At 41.0% G+C, this 19,580-nt stretch overlaps 2 protein-coding genes across 4 annotated transcripts in view; one reads left to right on the top strand and one right to left on the bottom strand.

Annotated features, from left to right (window-relative positions):
• ACP1 (acid phosphatase 1) overlaps window positions 1-8,566 on the bottom strand; it is a 22,268-nt gene extending 13,702 nt beyond the window's left edge. The window contains exon 1 of one of the 2 annotated variants that reach the window (XM_027905674.1): window positions 8,438-8,566. In XM_027905674.1, the coding sequence (XP_027761475.1) occupies window positions 8,438-8,480 (43 nt within the window). In that variant the 5' untranslated portion in view covers window positions 8,481-8,566. The remainder of the gene's footprint in view (window positions 1-8,437) is intronic. The other variant, XM_027905673.1, reaches the window with a different exon arrangement.
• A 160-nt stretch (window positions 8,567-8,726) lies between these two features.
• Window positions 8,727-19,580, top strand: part of SH3YL1 (SH3 and SYLF domain containing 1) — a 49,763-nt gene continuing 38,909 nt past the window's right edge. For both annotated transcript variants that reach the window (XM_027905672.1, XM_027905671.1), the window contains exon 1: window positions 8,727-8,828. In XM_027905672.1, the coding sequence (XP_027761473.1) occupies window position 8,828 (1 nt within the window). In that variant the 5' untranslated portion in view covers window positions 8,727-8,827. The remainder of the gene's footprint in view (window positions 8,829-19,580) is intronic.

The following is a 19,580-nucleotide window of genomic DNA, read 5'->3' as shown; positions in this document are numbered from 1 at the left end:
TCATTTCTTTACTTAAGTGTTAAACAATATAATTTCAACAGGGATCATGGTACAGCATAAGATAGAATATACCCTTTATCAATGAGCCTAATCCTTCAATACTGCAAGCATATACAGCATCACTTCTCTTAAAAGCACATCCAGCTGCCTTTTAAAAAGCATCACGTATCTTTAAAGGTTATTCCAGATACTAATTTCCTGTGGTAGCCTGAAACCTTCTAATTCCCACTTAAGCCTGTGCTCATCTGATCTTGGTTAACATCACTCTCAACCTTAAAAACCTTTCTTTCCTTCAGCAGATACAGAACCCTTGCCAAGCATAGCTGTGCTAAACTAAACAAACCAAGCTCTCAATCTCCTCATATTAACTGACCCTTATCTAATCACTCCAGTTAAGTCAACTCTGCACTTGTTCTAATTTGAATTTATTTTTCTTGAATACTGACAAATAAAATCACAGACTACACTGCAGGAAAAGTTTGTTCCAATTTGTTTTATAAAAGAAAAAAAAGTCTGACATATGTACTTAGTTCTTTTGAAAATAACCTGAGATAACTTCTACAATCACATTTGAATTGTTCATGAGTAGAAAATTTAAAATTATATTCTTCTGATTTGTCCATTTCCTCTCTTTCTCTGTTGCTTCAAACAGGTGTTTTTTAAGTCTTCTTTCTAAACTATTAAATTCTGGTTCCATTACACCAGCTGTTGAGGCCATCTACTTCCTCCTGGACAAAACTATTCCTCTGTATGAATGACCCCACACAACTGTGTGTAAACAGTAACTTTCATTACTACAGTCAACATTTCAGTAAAAAATTATTAATAATACTATTCGTCCTCGTAACTCCTTAACTAGCTCCCAGAATTTCGATATGGTGTTTTTGAAATAAAATTTCATGGCTTTCTCCATTCGTTTAACCTTCTGCTTTATATGGATTGAATTACTTGCTCAAATTTTCACTGTTCTGTAACCTACTCACCACTTAAAATAAATGCTATAAATGTAATCTTTAATGATATCATATAAAATACCATCATGAACAAGCACCATGATCATCAGCTGATTAAAAATACTAACTACCACTTCTAGCAATAACTAGAACTACAGTTACATCATTTTTGAAACAAACATCTAACCTAGTTTGTGACTTAAAAATTAATGTTTTCCAGGATGACACATTCTGGATATTACCAGAGGTATCAGCATTGTTAGGGAACTGCAAACATCATTCATATCTATTCTTGGCAACTCCAGCCAGAATCACAGAACCGACTTAACAGCTCTTCTCCCTGCACACTCTGTGATGTTATTTTCATCCTAACCACTCTTTTATCTACACTACTCCTTGCAACAGTTATCATCCATCTCAACACTGATGTGAAGTCCTATCTCATCCCACTGACATATGCAAACTTCAACCCTTGTCGCAGTCACCTTTCCCACTATAATTTCTATCCACTTCACATCCAGTTTTACATCCCACACTGGTCTTTCCAGGCTGAGGTCCCTTGCAGATGCACAGTATTCCCTAAGCTATGGACTGACAGGCGTATTTGGGGAGTGAGGGGGGAAATTTCACAAAAAGAATCATAGGGCAATTACCTTCCTCCTTGGACTTGAACCATATTTCCTTAAATGTTATCTACACTTTATCTTTGTTACCTATCCTCCTCTGGTGTTCCTTTCTCCTTTGTTGTATTTCTTACTTACCTGATCATGCTGGTTTTATGTAGAAGAAAACAGTATTCAAGTTTTCTGAATCTCCATCTTCTCCCTTCATTTTTTTTACATTTCAAGCTATTTAAGTTGTAGTGACATTTTCAATTACGGAAAACTAGTACCCAAGGTACCCATACAGTGTTGACCCACTGAAATTAATCCCATAAGCACCCTCAAATATGACAATGCAAGGATAAGAACTCTGAATCACAGAATTAGTACTGGAACCATTTGTCAATCACTTTTAAGAAGCCATGCTTTCTCACTCATTTTCTAGGAACAAGGACTCCACTGATGGTTATCTAAGCCAATGCTTAATTTTTTAGTTCTTATTCCAGTCTCTGCACTAATCTTTGACCCATTCCCAGGCAGAAATGGTAGCACTGGTTCTCCTGGCAGGAAAGACAACTTGAATCCATTTCATGCTCAGGTCCATTGCCCATTCTTAGGTATATTGATCCAATCACCTATTCTCTCAACTGGTTTTGTGTCTTTTTTGTTCCTTATTCAGCTCCCTGCTTCTTTCAATCCTTCTCAAATGAAGACAAATGTTTCTCTTTTGTTCCTTTCTTTTTCTGTAGGCTGACTGTAACAAAGTTTTACTACATTTCATCTTCTCACATTCAAAAAACTGCTCTTATCTTTCCATGCATGGTCAGTTCATCCCAGTGACTGTAACAATGCTTCCCAGCATCATTTGCATCATTCACCAGTTCCCCTTCATAAGCAAGTGTTTAAAACTGACTGCTCATAATTCTTTACAGTTAAGTCTATCTTGTCACACTCAGCATTCAACTATCTTTGTAAGGAAGCATTCAAGGCACTGATTTTTGTTCAGATTCCCTGATCTTTGTATTCATGTGACTGTGTGTGAAAACTTTCCTTGCAGTAAGGTTAATTATACTGAATTATCAGCTGCTGGAACATTATGCTTTTCTCAGCAACCTAAAGGTTCACCAGGAAAATACAAGTTTTCAACACATAAGCACCTACTCACAACAATCAGACTCTTGGTATGTTTTAAGCATATATCTTGTTTTTCAATTCCAAGATCTCTTTTACAACCATGCTTTCAACTCTCTAGTACTTCTGCATCATTCTGAAACACAGATTAAATATGACATTGTATTCTTACAGCTACATTACCAGTGCTGCACAGGTCATTTTCCTTACATTTAACTAACATTCTCTTCTTTATCCAAAAAATGTCATTATTTCTTTTTGTCAGCTTTCTAAGAATCCTCATTACAGCATCTGCTTTTCATGACTTCTTCAGTGTCTTACCCAAACTATTGCTTTCCTGTTCTGCAGCTATAAATAGCATTTTGTCCCGTGAAGCCCAGTATTTGGCTATATCTAAACACATATAATAGATTCTGACAAATGAACCAGGAAACTCAAATCTCTCTGTCGTCTCATGTCCTCATACCCAACAGGTTAATTGCCATTTCAGAAATGATTTTATGCAGTCTAGATCCCTAGTGACAGTACTCATACTCGGTGATTCACAACAAGCAATAATCTTCTGGAGACCCAGCCAAAACCACGTTGCTGAACAGTCCACCCGTCTTACAACTGTTCCTCCAACCAAGGAGGAGATCAGTAAGGCAGTGCCTGGCCTAAAGCACCCATTCAGCTTGTTATGTTATGGTGGACAAGTCATCAGAGAGGAAGAGGCCAACTTATATAACTCAGCATCATATTAAGCTCATTTCTGGAGCTCAACCATTAATTACATGAGCTATGCAAGTGTAAAATGAGCAAACTGCATTTTGGTTCACCTCCACTTTTAATTATTTCTTTGCTTAAATGAAAAAAAAATCTTTCCTGGTGCCTTTTCATATACTGTAATTACATATTTTGCAGGATATTTCATTATTCTCTCAGGGATGAGGAACTCTTATCATTAACGTATTTATGCACATTAACTAGATTGTATTTTGTTGTGTAATGAATATCTGTTTATTTCATTACAAAGAACAAGAACACAGTCAATAGACATTTCAGTAATATGGTTCTTTCACAGCAATGTAGAAAAAAAATGTAGTTTTTCTACATTTAAGGCTTATACTTTCTGGGATCCATTCTCACTGGATGCGGCATACTTACGAATTAATGTACTTCATCAACCAGCAAAGAATACTATAGATAAATGCAGTTCTAGAAATCTGTTTAGTACTCTTTTCACCAATAATCTCAGCTATTATTTCTAATAAGATTTAGGAGAAAAAAGTAACACTCTTCAAGAACAACCAGAGAAAATTAAACAAACTTAAAGTAGGAAGAAGAAACAACTTACCTACAAAATTTAACTGAAAAGAGTGTATATTTCACTGAAAAAAACCCTGCTTATCGTGTCAATTAGCTTTTTCACACCACATACCATTATGGCTATTTTTTTACAGCCCAGTAACACAGAAGAGGAAATTTAAAAGCTACTTATGTGATTTGATTAAAAAATCCATCCCATTAACACTTGTCCTGACTACCCATTCCTCAGGCTTAATATTAATAATTATATAATATAAATTATATTATCTTACACCAATAAGAGCTCCTCAGACTAACCTGCACTAGAAACTTGTTACAGTGCAAATCATCATGGGCTTACAAACTCGTATGTATGAATTGTTTCAGAAAAGCGTAGTATAGTTTAGGTTGGAAAAGAATTTGAAGATCACTGAGTCCAATTGTTAACCCAGCAATGCCAAGTTAACCGCTCACCCACGTCCCTAAGCACCATGTCTACAAGTCTGTTAAATACTCAAAGCCTCAACCATCTCCTTGGGCAGCCCTTCCAATGCTTGACAATGCTTGGTATTAAAACTTTTCCTAATACCCAATTAAACCTTCCCTGGTGCAACTTAAGGCCGTTTCCAGTCACTTGTAACTTACTTCAGTTACTTGTAGAAAGTGATTAAGTATCCTCTCAACCTCCCTTTTCTTCAGGCTAAACAATGCCACCTCTCTCAGCTGCCCCTCATAAGACTTCCTCTCCATTCACCAGCTTCATTGCTCTTCTCTGGATACTCTCCATCACCTCAATGTCTTTCTTGTTGTGAGGGGCCCAGCACTGAACGCAGGATTTGAAATGCAGTCTCACCAGTACTGAGTACAGGGGAACAATCACCTCCTTGGTCCTGCTGGCCACACTATTGATGATCCAGGCCAGGATGCCATTGGCCTTCTTGGCAACCTGGGCACAATGCTGGCTCATATTCAGCCTCCTGTCAACCAGCACCCTCAGGTCCTTTGCCACTCGGCAGCTTTCCAGACACTCTTCCCCCAGCCTGTAGCTCTGCATGGGGTTGTGACCCAAGTGCAGGACCTGGCACTTGACCTTACTGAACCTTTGGCTTTCGCCCGTCGATCCAGCCCGTCCAGATCCCTCTGCAGAGCCTTCCAGCAGATCAACATTCCCACCCAACCTGGTGTTGTCTGTGAACTTACTGTGGCTGCTGTCAATCCCCTCATCCAGATCACCGATAAAGATATTAAACAGGACTGATCCCAATACTGAGCTCATGACTGGCACCACCATGACTGGCCACCAGCATCCACAACACTCTCTGGGCCTGGCCATACAGAAAGCTTTTTACCCAAGAAACAGTGCATCTGTCCAAGCCTTAAGCAGCCACTTTCTCCAGGAGAATGCTTTGGGAAATAGTGACAAAGGCTTTATTGAAGTTCAGGTAGACAACATTTACTAGGAGGGTCACCTGGCCATAGAAGATAAGGTCAGTCAAGCCAGACCTGCTTTTCCTAAACCCATGCTGCCTGTGCCTGACACCCTGTATGTGCCACATGATGGCACTCGTAATGATCTGCTCCATGACCTTCTCTGGCATCGACATCAGGCTGACAGGCCTGTAGTTACTCCAGATCGTCATTCCAACCCTCCCTGTAGATGGCCATCACATTTGCCAACCTCCAGACAACAAGGACCTCCCCAGTTGACCAGGACTGCTCATAAATGATTGAAAGTCGCTCAGTGAGCACTTCCAGCAGCTCCCTCAGTGGAGGAAAAGTGGCTGGAAAGCAGCCTGGCAAAAAAGGACCTAGAGTTGCTGTTTGAAAGCTGGCTGAACATGAGCCAGCAGTGTGCCCAGGTGGCCAAGAAAGCCAAGGGTATCCTGGCTTGTATCAGGAATAGTGCTGCAAGCAGAACCAGGGCAGCGATCACTCCCCTGTACTTGGCAGTGCTGAGGCCACAGCTCAAATCCCAAGTTTAGTTTTGGGTCCTTCACTTCAAGAAAGGCATGGAGGTGCTGAAGGTTGTCCAGAGAAAGGCAACTGAGACGGTGAAGGGTCTGGAACACAAGTCCTTTGAGGAGCAGCTGAGGGAGGTGGGGTTGTTTAGCCTGGACAAAAGGGAGGCTGAAGGGAAAGGGAAACACCATCGCTCTCTAAATTACCTGAAAGGAGGTTGCGGCCAGGAGGGGGTCAGTCTTTTCTCCAAGTCAACTTGCAACAGGACAAGAGGAAATGGCCTCAAGCTGCACCAGAGGGGAGCTTCAGGATGGACATCAGGAGGAACTTTTTCACTGAAAGGCTGGTTAAGAACTGAAAAGGGCTTCCCAGAGAGGTGGTGGAGTCACCATCCTCAAAGTATTCAAGAAATGACTGGACATGGCACTTAGTGCTGTGCTTTAGTTGACAGATTGGTGTTTGGTTAAAGGCTACACTTGAGGATCTTGGAGGTAATTTCCAACCTTAATGATTCTGTGATTCTGTTCCCCATCCCTGTCTTCCAGCCCAGGGGGCTGGTTCCTGGAGAACAACTGGTCTTACTGTTCAACACTGAGGCAAAGAAGGCATTAGATATGTCAGCCTTTTCCTCATCCTTGGTCACTATTTCCTCCTGCATCCAATAAAGGATGGAGATTCTACTTAGCACTCCTTTTGTTCCTGATGTATTTACAGAAACATTTTTGTTGTCTTTAACAGCAGTATCCAGATAAAGTTCTAATTGGGCTTTGGGTCTTCTAATTTTTCTCTCTATGTAACTTCATAACATGCTTATAGTCCTCCCGAGCTGCCTGCCCCTTCTTCCAGAGGTCATAATCTCTCCTTTCTTTCCTTAGTTCCAGCCAAAGCTCCCTGTCCAGCCAGGCCGATCTCCTCCCCTGCTGGCTCATCTTTCAGCACACAGGGACTTTCAGCACTACAGCCTTTGGAACATCATGTTTGGGAAGAAGGATTCATATTAATTAAGATGTTTTTATACAAAAACATTTGTATAGGCCACTGGTTTCCAAACATACAACAACTAATAATCCCTTAGTGAAGGATGTTTTCCCTGAATTATTATTAAAGGCTGATTTTACTCTAAGGTAAACATCAGAACATATTTCACAAAACTAAACTCTTGTTTTACTATTCAGTTAATCCGCATGTCTCTTGTTACAACAGAAAAGCAGAGAGTGAAAAGCCCAAACATTAAACAATGGTTTTGTAACAAACCTGGCAAAATGCCAGGGATTCACAGCACACTGGTAAGATTATACAGGCTGGGAAGCAGGTAATGTTAAAAGCACTCCTAGATTAGAGTAGAGCACCATCCAGGTTGTTATCCCCTGATGGAAGTGTGTACGGAATGGGGCACGGCTCTGTAATCCATGCAGCCAACTCAGCAACTTGTTGGTTGTGATTGCCTTGTTTATCAGTAACTGATTGCCTTAAGATTCAGAAAAATATTCAAGTGATTTCTGACCCCATCTACACTTCTGTTTTCTATGATTCTGCATGACCCCATTAACAACTTAAACACCTAGAATATCTGTAAAACAAAAGTTTCCTATTTCTTCATTTCAGTAGCCTTTCAAAAAATTCTTATTCTTTTCCCTCATTTTCATGACAGATCAAGATTTCATAATTAGATCATGACAGATCACCCTCCACCAAGTTCTTTTTCTTAAAATCCTAATGTACTTTCATCTTTTTGCAGAGGCTGTTCCATTTACTTTAGTCATTTTTACTGCAGTCTTGTCTTCTTTTCCCATGCCAGGTGTTCCAAACAGCAAACCTGCAGTCAGATTCCCTGTTCCTTCCCCGCTGTTCCAGGAGCCAAGTGTTGCTTAACTCAGAAGGCTGTTCACAGCACCACCCCACGCAGCCCCCGAGAAGCAGGGCTTAGTTCAAACCTGGTTTATGCCTATTTAGCTGCTGCTCTTCCCCAAAGCACAGCCTTCACGCTTTTCAACACTGGACTTTGCCTGTTACTTCCTACTGATTCCAGAAAATTGTTAGGGTTGGAAGGGGCCTCTGGACATCATCCAGTCCAACCCCCCTGCCAATGCAACGTCACCTAGAGCAGGCGACACAGGAACGCGTCCAGGTGGGTTTGGAATGTCTCCAGAGCGGGAGATTCCACGACCTCCCTGGGCCGCCTGTCCCGTGCTCTGCCACCCTCAGTGTAAAATTCCTCCTCCTTACTACCACCTATCAGAACTAGAGAGCAAATGGACTACGCTTTCTGCATTCCTGACCACCGCTCCGGCCCTCCTCGACAAGGGAAACGCGCGGAGCCCCCTCGGGGGGACGCCCGCGGCACTCCCGCCAAGGGCCCTCGGCTACCGGCGCCCCGGGCCGAGCAGCGGTGGGCGGGAGCAGCGGCGCTCAGGGAGGGGGGGCAGCGGCGTTCAGGGAGGGGAGTGGCGGCGGTCGGTCAGGGAGGGGAGCAGCGCCGTTCGCGCCCGCCCCCGCTGCGCTCACCCAGACACACGAACAGCACCGACTTCGCCTCGCCCGCCGCCATCTTCCGCACGGGGACCTCGCGGCTGTCGCGCAGCCCGCGCCGCGCTTTACGGCACCGGCGTTATGGGCGGCCGCGAGATTCGCCTGTTTGGAGGCGGAAAAAGGGGCGAAACGCGAACCGGGATCGGGGCCGGGACCGACGGGGAGAGCGGGATGGGATAGAATGGGACGGGATGGGACGGGACCGGGCGGGGCGGGAGCGGTGGGACCGGACCGGACTGGGCACCCCGGCCCCGCCCGCCTCACCTGCGGCAGGTGCGCGGCTCGGCGGGGCCGCCCAGGGAGGCTGCGGCGGCGGGAGGAGAAGCAGCAGCAGTGAGGGGGAGCGGGGGCGCCCGGCCGGGCAGGAGTGAGTACCGGGGCCGGGAGTGAGTACCGGGGAACAGGGGGATTCCGAGCAGGGGGCGCGGGGGGCAGGGGCCGGCCCGACCGAAGGCGGTCGTACGCGGCCAGCGAGGCTTCCCTTGGCCATCGAGGCTTCTCTTGGCCATCGACTGCCCCTCTCGCCCGGTGCTGCAGCATGTGCTGCGTCCTCCTGGGAGAAATTTAGCAAGCGTCGAATAACGCTTTGGCCTCGCCAGGCTGCCGGTGAAATTGAGCACACGAGCGCTTCGCTTTACAGGGAAGCTCGAGTGTTAGTTTTTATTTATTTATTTTGGCTATGTTTTATATCTATATATATCTCTAATACATATAGATATACAATATATATCGAACATATGTTATATATGAGATATGTATGCATATACATTAAATATTAATATATTATGTATCTATAATACATATTTACTGTAATATATATTATATATTGTATATACATATATATCATATATTAAAATGTTGTTTATTTATTTATATTTTTGTTATTTAATTGTGTATACTTTTTTTTCTACTGGGTTATCCTGTGTACCTAGCTGGGTTTTGTAACATTGGCAGCCACGGCCCCACCTTGGCAGGGTGTGGCTGGGACTGGATTCTTCTGCTCTGTTTTTTAAGGACTTGATTACCTGGTTTTCCCATAAAAACGTGGCACTTTGGAGATTAAATAAAAAATGCCAGATTCTTGATTTTCGTGCCAGATGTGTCACTTTCAAACAAAAACTGAAGAACTTGTAAAATATTTGCGGTTGAATGGAACAAACAGCACATTTCCTTTTATGCAGCTTGAAACACTGTCCTGCATACACATTTTTAAAAATTGCTTATTATTTTACTTCACAGTGTAAGCAATTGGTATCAGAAGTGCCATTTCTGTGCCCAGTGTTCCCCTGCTCACGCCCTGCAGTGCTCTGGTGTCTACAGGGCTATCAGCAGTGCGCGGTGGTGGAGCCAGGCAGGGGCCAGGGCTCTGCTCAGTTGTCAGAGGTGGCCTTGCCAAAGAAGACAGGGGTGAGATGAATCAGTTGTGTCATTCTCAGATGCAGCTCTGCCATGCTGTATAGCCAAGCAGTGTAGAGTCCCTTTATTTCTTGCTTGCTGTCAGCTGGAGTCCCTTGAGCTGTCGATGTTGGAAGCAGATTCCCCACCATCTTTCTATGCATTTGTCGGTCTGGGAAAGAGAGGGTTTGTGTAAGAGTCCTTTGAAGACCATCCCAGTGTTTGTATCTGTGTATGTTACACGTAGGTATGTGCCTAGCAGTAATTTTGAGACAAAGTATTTCATGGTTCCATGTTTTAGGGGAGTTCGGAGGATTATTGTCTTCTCTGAAAGGGTTGTCAAAGCACTGGAACAGGCTGCCCAGGGAGGTGGTGGAATCACCATCCTTGAAGGCGTTCAAGAAATGACTGGATGTGGCGTTTAGTCCCATGGTCTAGTTGACAAAGTGATGATGAGTCAGGGGTTGGACTCGATGATCTCAGAGGTCTTTTTGAATCTAAATGAGCCTGTGATTCTGTGATTTTCATCCCTCAGTAGTGGAAGAGAGTCACAGTTTGTGCCTTCTTCAGTTAATGTCAAATTCCTGCTTTTGAAATAGCAGAATTCACTGTTGTTCTTTGCAACAGTTTCTCATCGATAAGAATTAATATTTTTGATGTAATGAACTCTTCATATTTTTGAGATGTTTAAAACAACCATTACACTGCTCTAAAAGAGCCTGTCATGCAGGACTGCTATGAAGGATAAGCTGCATGACTTGGTGGGAGAGAAACTCTATTGGGAACAGAGTAACCTGAGAGCCGAGGTAGAACTTGGGCTCTTCAAAGTCTTGATTGATAAATATCAAGCACTTGCTCTTTTTACATGTTTATTCCTTTTAGTTTGAAGAAAGGTTTCTTGTGTGATTAATTGTAGCAATTCATTCATTGTGGGAATTAGTAACTTCTTGGATTTGATACACGCATGTAACGAATTGGGACATCTACAAAGTGGAGAAATGTGAGAGTCAGAATGATAGTGACAGTTTTACTGACAGAAGTGTCCAACATTTTAAGCAGGAAATAGCTGGCATCTGTATTTTGTTAAGGTGGCTAATATATTTTCATGTAGATTGTTATGGTAGCACATGGGGGTATTGTGTAGTGCACATTGGGGTTGTAGTCTGTTACATTTTTGTTTTCTCTGTACTTCTGGCCCTGGCGAGAAGATAAACAAGATGTTTGTTTAGGATTTTCGTCTAAAAAGAACGGCTTTGTTTTAGGTAAAGCTTTTTTCTACAAAGATTAATGTACTTGTTTATCTGCTTGGATTGCCTTGAAGTGTATTCCAGGTGATTAAAATAGAGTTAGCAAGCCAAAGCTGGGATACCTTTTGGGATTTTCCCTTTACCCTGTGTCTAAATTTCACATATTATACTGACTCTTGTATTAAGATGAGAAGAGGCAGGTAGAACTGACTTTGTAGCTCTGACTTAGCTTCAGTCATGCTACTTATCTTGCTTGATGGGCAGCACCCCTTTTGGTGTCAGTGGTTTACAAATCAAACATAGTACAATAAGTGTATATGAAAGACTTGCTAAAAGGATTTCAGGTAGTTAGTTTCCTGGGGCATGGGTGGTAGGGTGGATAGTTGTGGTAACATTCTGAGCAGAAGTGGGCAATTCTCGTAGTAAAAATTCTTGGAAGAGTTCACATGCTGGTCTCAGACAACCCCCAGGATAACTCTGCCTTTGATGCTTGTTCTAGAGCACACCACTATTTCTATATTATTGAAAATGCTGTTTTCTGGCTATCTTTGCACAAACAGAGCAATTTGTTCCCCATGCCTCTTGTGTTTATCCTTTCTCCCAGAGCAAAGACTTGTAGAACTGTGGACACAGGATTTTTACAATATTGTAAATTGCTAAAAGTTACAAGGATTTTTGAAGACTTTTAGCTACAGGTGTTCCACTACTTTCTCTCCTGTGCAGTTGAACAGATGTCTGATGTGCTTTCTGGAATAAATCCTCTGTGCCTCAGGCAGTTGGCAACTGTCTTCACATGCCACTGTTTTAGAAATAAGGAGGCAGCACCTAGTTGAAACATATTGCATATACAAAGGAAACATATTTTTCTTTAAAATACATTGTTCAACTTTATCACTATCATTTTACCCCTGTATATTCCAGCTCTCATCAGAAAACAATATGAGAGGAAATTCAGCATGTCCCTAATTAGAATTTTCTCCAAGCTGACTTCAGTACAAAAACTGCTGGGAACCCAACCTGTCAAATGCTTTTGATAATGTAGGTGACTCTCTGTTACAGGATTGGTTTTTTTTTCCTTGACTTTTCTCAAGGAAATAATTAATTCAAAGTAGGACTGAGATCACATGAAGTTACAAAGAGGTAAACTTTGTGTTCGAATCAGTTAAGTTCTTTCCTCTTTGTGGAGAAAAGTAATAAGAATATGCACACAGTGAAACTGGGGGCATGGGTTTTTTGCATGTTGGCAGGTTATTTTAGCATTAGCGAAATTGATATTCCATGTGAAAAATATTGAGCTCCCATGGTCTAGAACTGCATACATAATTGGTAGAAAAATTTGAATAGGCAGTTTGTAAACACTAGAGCTGACCAAAAATCTTATGTGCCTTTAGATACTATACATAACACAGCTAACAGGCATAAATTCTTTTATCACATTTCATACAATTTAGTTTATATCAGATAGCCTGTGTAGAAGCTGAGCTTGTTTTGGCCGTGTTATTTTATTTAGTTATGGCATTTCAAATAAATTTTGCTTTGCTTTTAAAAAGGTCATTAACTAACATATCAGTTTCTGTCTCTGTAAGCCTGAGTTTATAAAATACCTATGCCTAGAGGACAAAGGCCTGAAAACTTAACTCGACCATGAAAAAGTTTGCTCCTTTGAAAATGTCACAGTGGAAAGCCTTGAACCGAAGTTAGGTGTTTACCCTCAGCAAGTTTGCCAATGACACAAAGCTGAGCAATGTCACTGATACAACAGAAGGATGGGATGCCATCGAGAGGGACCTGGACAGACTTTGGAAGTGGGGCCATGAGAACCCAGTGACGTTCAACAAGTGCAAGGTGCTACACCTGGGTCAGGGCAATGCCAGACACAAGTACAGACTGGGAGAAAAACTCATTGAGAGCAGCACTGCTGAGGAGGATGTGGAGTTCTGGTGGATGAAAAGCTGGCCATGGCTCAGCAATGTGCACTTGCAGCCCAGAAAACCAACTGCATTCTGCCCCTCTACTCTGCTCTACTACTCACCTGGAGTACTGTGTCCACTTCTGAAAGTCTTAGCACAAGACAAATGTGGGCTTGTTGAAGCAAATCCAGAGGAGGGCAACAGAGATGATCAAAGCGATGGAGCACCTGTCCTACGAAGGGCAGGCTGAGCAAGCTGGTTTTGTTCAGCCTGGAGAAGAAAAGGCTCCAGGGAAACCTCATTGAGGCCTTCCAGTACTTAAAGGGGGCTTATAAAAGGAGGTTGATGGACTTTTTACACGGGCAGATGGTGATAGGTCAAGGGCTAGTGGTTTTAAACTAAAAGGAGAGAAATTTAAATTAGATACTAGGAAGAAATTCTTTACTGTGAGGGTGGTGAGACACTGGAACAGCTTGCCCAGAGAAGTTGTGAATGTCCCATCTGTAAAGTGTTTAAGGCCAGGTTGGATGAGGCTTTGAGCCTGGTCTGGTGGAAGATGTCCCTGCCCATGGCAGGGGGCTTGAAACAGGATGATCTTTCATGTCCCTGCTAATGGAAACCATTCAATGATTCTGTAATAAAGGGTATGATTCTTTAATAAAGGTTGCAAAGAGTTATTTGCCTTGGCCAATGGTAGAAGCAGTGAAAGTGCAGGTTGGGGTGAGGCAGTTTGCCTCTCTAGGTTTAGAGTCACCACAGTTACATGCTTCCAATAACACGTTTCCTATGAGTTATCTTTACAGGTACTTCGATTTTCATAACTCATAGTAATATACTTTAAAAAAAAAATCAAAACACACACAGACAAAAAAACCCTAAAACTCAAAATCAGAGGCTTTCAGATATGAGAATAAAGGAAGAAATCAAGGAAGAAATCTGCTCTCTATCTCCATTACTTCATTTTTATGAATACAAAGCCTTCTGTGTTTGGAGTGGCTCTTTCTTTCAATAAAGACTTGTGATTTTTAATTTTTGGTTTGATTTCATACTGTGTATTTGCATGCCAAAATCTAAATGTAGATGGCTGAGCTTCTTGTCATTGTCTGACTTCTTAGCTGTCTTGCAATAAACATATAGATAAAATATGAGTTTCCATAAAGGTTTTCAGAACTACTAATCTTTAAAATTACATTTGTTATTTGTCCTCCCCCAGTTACTGTGATTTAAATATATAAATATATGTAACTTTTGAAATATAAGCTTCATAAATTTAATAATAATTTCTTATTACAACCCTCTTACTTCAGTAAGAAATTCTTCAAAATACCGTAAATATCTCAGGTTTTTATATTGATAGAAATGTCTGTGAGATTCCCCTCTTTGACGTAAGGATTATTGGGCTGCTATCCTTTTAGAGAAGGTGCTCTTTTCTGTTACGTGTCATTCCTTATTAATATTTGAGGTCTTGAAGGCTGAATTTAGTTGTAACTTGAATATCTTCACGAGGTTTTTCCTGTGCACAGGCAGTCATCAACAGCTAACTTTAGCAGGTTATTGCAGGTAAAACAAGGAGAAACAGGATGGTTTTAACATGGGTAAGAGTGGGGGTTTTTTTAAAATTTTGGCTTCATTTTTAAGCACTGTTTCACTTCCAATGCAGTTGTTTGGACAGAATGTATTTCCATTTGTCTTAGGTAAACCTTAAAATACTTCCAACTCCTTGATTTCTGTATGCTGAAGGCTGCAGGTTTTGCAGGCCTTTCTGGTCTGTTCTCCCTCCCTCACCACTACCAGCACCAGCTTAGCACAGTGCGATCCAGTAAACAACTTGTTATCCAGGGTGGGGAAGGAGGAAAGTGTAGTTACATTAATTCATAGCATAAAAACCATTAGGGTTGTGAAAGCACACCTTAGAGTCTTCCAGTGCAGATCAGCTGACATTCTGCAAGGCCATGTAGTGCCTGCTGTAGTGCTTGTACCCTGCCGTAATTCCTGTGTCACTGATGTATTGCTAACTTCTCACACCACAGTTGTTGATGAACAGCATGAAAGTTGATAAAACTTCAGGAATCCAAGTGATAAAAATCACGGTAGAAATGCATGAGATTAGTGCAGAGCTTCACTGTACAGAGCCTGTTTTCTACTGTTTTCTACTTTTTCTACTTTTCAGCTCTACTTTCACTGCCGTACACTGATGTATTTTCTGTTGTCTCCTATTTCGCTGTTCCAGAATGGCAGAATTGTATAACACAGCCAAATGGCACAGTGCATCAATTATGCTTTCTCATTCCCTTCCACTACTTTCCTATGCTCCTTTTTGCTGTACCATTACCCTTTCCAGCAGGATGATCAGTGTGTGCATTCTGAACCTTTCCTGTTTCTGGTCCTTTGAGTCCAGTATCTGCTTGTTGCTGTTGATTCCGAAACCAGGAGTAAGGAGCTCAGGCTCTGACAGTAGCTGGATTTCAACTAAAGAGTGAGGTGCCTTCATTTCATTACATCCTCTTCTTCCAGGTTCCTTTTCAACTTGTGCCACTATTTCCTTGAAATCCAGATGTGTTTTCTTGACATTTCATTGACCTGGCTTGTTTACTGTCTATCATTGTCATCAAGTGCTGGAAGTAGTAAATGGAGAGATACTGATAGAGACATGTTTAGCATAGTGTACTGCCTGTCATCCACTGCTCTGTATTACATCACTTTTTCTTGGGCTAGGCAAAATGCTTACAATGCATGTCTTGCAGGCTGTTCAAGGAATTCCAAGTACCAGATGAAGCCCAAGGCTGGAGCTGGCTGCCACAGTATCATGTTGTTACACATTTGTGAAAGCAAAATTACATTAATCTCTTTGATTGTAATGCCAAATTGAAATCTCATGTTTAGGCTCTTTTCCAGTGCTGCACAGTCTTGTTTTTCAGGTTTCTCTTTCCTGTTCAATGTTGCTCTTTAACTTTTCTTGACTATGCTAGTTCTCGTGTTAATGAATGTTCATAATCATAATTTTGAATGTTCTCTGATCATACAAGCTTTTTAGCATGTACGTAGCTCATGTAACTGCAGGTATTTGCAAATCGTCTGTACTTTAATGTTTTATGCTGTTTCTGAACTTTCTAGTGAAGTGACAGTGAGGACTGAGTTCCTGTCTGAGGCTCATAGAGCTATTCATCATTAGGTTTTTTGTTCTTTTGGTAACCAAAAAAAACCCCACCAAACTTCCACCACCAAATACTTCAAAGCTCATATGTATAGGGGCAAAAAAATATGAAATTTGCATGCAAAACTTTGTCTCCCCTTTGTCATCAATTCTTTGAAACTGTACTTTTGATGTTTGGGTTCTCATAATGCAACCATGCTTTATTTCATCTGTTCATATTCAGCAGAATTTTGATTATATCAGAATTAGTTATAGCTTTTAAGTAAAAAGGCTTTATTTATTCTTTATTGCACCTTGCTCAGATAATTTCACCAAATGTTCAGCCAACACGCTATTACTGTTAGTCAGAATGTAAATTAGAGGCTGACGCACTTACCTCATCAGCTTACAAATTAAGCAGTTAATCAATTTTGGTGTGATATTCCCCCATGGGGTTTGTGTTGCTGACTCACATATGCTCAATATCTTCTCCTTTCAACAACAAGCAGGAGTGCAAATGAAGCTTGCTCCCAGCTGAGCGTTCGCTGGTCACGGCATTCCAAATCCATCAGTCAGTGTATTCCCCTGATAGATATTATTGTCTTATTGCTCCTGGTTACTTCTTTCCTGAACATTGCTTGAATGCAAAGCAGACAATTATAAATGCATACTTAAAACCTAATAGCAAAGACAGTGCTACAGGATGATTCGTTATGTTATTGACAGGGTAAACCGAACACAGAAATTCTGCTTATGTCTAAGTATTTCACACAGTATTTTTGTTATAAAGCAGATATGTCTATAATACCTTTCCAATAGACTTCCAGTATTAAATTAGTTTTTAAGGAACTAATTTTGCAGTTCAAATCATAAGGTAAGCTTGAGGGGGAAGAGGACAATTTGATAGATGAACAGAAGTTGAAACCATTTTTGATGTCATAGAAATCCCACTTATGGTTTTGTCTGTTTATACAGTGATTAAAATAAATAGAAGCAAGAATTTGCTCCTCAACATTCACTATAATCTTTATTTTGTTTCTGTTGTATTTTGGGGCAGATATCACTATTTCATAGTGCAAACCCCCATGTACTTTTTTTTTTAAGTGAATAACTGGTTTTGCAATGTCTTCGACATATTTGTGCTATTTTCCATTTACTAGGGTTTTTTACTGAAAGAAACTCATAATTTTCCTTTGGACAAAGGTTTATGAAATTGATTGATCTAAAATTTAATAGTAAGTGAGGCCTCACCTGTACTATATAGCGAACCATTAAACTTTACCTTTTTAGTGTTGATTATTATGTTCTTATTTAATCTTGAATTCTGTCAACAAAATCTTGAGTGTGGCATAGCCCAAGATGGAGAATCAAACTTCCCCCTTTCCTCAGTGATGAAAAATATTTCTTTTGCTGTAGTTCTAACAATCTCAGCAAAATGCAAGTCCAGTCAGGCTTTAGCAAGCATTGCATACATAATTAAGGTCAGGGTGTGGACTTCTTTGGGTTTTTTTTTAAACAAGTCATCAGTTCCTCAAGACCCCTGTCGGCATCCTGCCAGTTCTTTAGTATCTACACAACATTATGAAAGTAAATAAAGAACTTAAAATGAGCCATTGTGGAAAGAATCATATAGTAGCCACTTTTGAGTAACTGTGTTGGTTTTCAGCATGAAAGTCTTTAATGAGTTAGCTTATTATTAAAACCTTCCTGTGCCATGCTTGCTTGCCAAATATAGCCACTTTAATTTTCATACCCTCCATTGTCTAAATTAAAACCTGAATGCAAGTTATCTTACTTGCAACTCTTCTCTGCAAGTTGTAGCTTTGAGCTCTTCAGTTGGTACCATGTTCAACCTCTTTATTTTTTCCTTCCCTTTCTCCCCTCTCTGTATCTCTACTGTGCTTTAGAAATATCACCAATTTCTTAGGCTGCTTCTGAAAGCACAAAAGTGTGCCTGCTTGCAGGGTAACTGGCAGAATAATGTCAAATCCACCTGCTGTGTCTTAGTCCAGAAAAATAACCCTGCATTGCTTCAGCTTGTGGCAGGAAGGGAAAAAGCAAAGGGCACTGGAGGAGTGAATTCCTGTAGCTACCCAGGGACTGCAGAAGCAATACTGGTGTAGGAAAAAAATTATACAGGGAGAAAGTGAAGTTTCTGCTGTTAGCTTAAGGATGGGAAATTAAACTATTCTTGTGCTTGCTGTTGTGATGTACAGCAAAATGAAGAATCTCTCTCCATCTTCTCTGTACCCTGGTAATAAAGGTACCCTACTAAAAAACAGAAACAAAACCAAAAAAGTCCACAACAAACCCAAACGAAAAAAAAATCACACCCTTTTAGAGGGATTGGAGTGGAAATACCTACTTTTCAATTTCTTAGGTAATACTGTTTTGCTATCCAAAATTTGTATTTTGGAATGCAGTGTTTGGAGTCATAGTGCAGGTAAGTCATGGTTTGTGTTGGAAGGGAAAAGGACATCTAGTCCAACTCTTCCTCCAATGGGCAGGGACATCTTCAACTAGAGCAGATTGCTCAGAGGCCCATCCAGCCAGACCGTGAATGTTTTCATGAATGGGGCATCTACCACCTTCCTGGGCAATCTGTTCATCAAAACACCATCCTTGTTGTAAAAAATATCTTCCTGATTTTTTCCTATTTAGGCACACTAGGATAAAAATAAGCCAGGTAGGAAAATCATGGAGTCATCCTCAGTATCTTGTGAAACTTTCTAAGTAAACACTTGAAAGGGTTACTTAGACATCCTCCATCCTGACCCAAGATGCAGCCAAAACCTGATTATGAAACCAACTATGTGTTGAGAGGTGAAGGGACAGTGAAATAGTAACCGCATTACTTTTGCTGACTCCTGAAGTTCAGCTTTGAGTTGCCTTCAATTAACTCCTACGTGCACAGAGGCATGTACACAGTGCTGTCTGGTAACCATCAAATACTTCTGAACCAATTCTGAATCTGAAAAAGCGTATGAAAACTGTAGTGATTTTATTTTTTTTTTTCCCACCACTGTTCTTGCTGTTTGCAGACTTTAAGGTCTCAAAACATCTCATGTTTTCCCAATGGACTTAGCTCTTTAATCTATACGAAATGAGAGCTTTTGCTTTTTTTTTTCTTTTTTTAGTAGTAGAAAGAATTAGTTGGAGATATTTCTCCAGATTCTGAGATTAGCCAAAAAGAAGGAAAGGGGAGGAAGGAATGCATGCAAAGATAGGAAAGAAGAGTGAGAGAAAAGCACAGAAGTTTATTTGATTTGTCTAATCTAGAAGCTTGATAATGCTTGCTTTTGCTCCATAATGTTTTTTATCTTCACAATGTTTTTTTGTCTCATTTGTACACATCTTATTTTCACTGTCTTGATCACTTTGCTAGAAGTCCTGTATGGTCAGGCACATAACCGTCTGTTTTACCACAGTTAGAA

This window comes from Empidonax traillii, unplaced genomic scaffold (assembly GCF_003031625.1).
Source record: "Empidonax traillii isolate 1590-97213 ecotype Southwest subspecies unplaced genomic scaffold, ASM303162v1 scaffold1194:size157107, whole genome shotgun sequence".
NCBI lineage: Eukaryota > Metazoa > Chordata > Aves > Passeriformes > Tyrannidae > Empidonax > Empidonax traillii.
The sequence above is the reverse complement of the archived record's forward strand: the minus strand, read 5'-3'. Positions and strand labels throughout refer to the sequence as shown.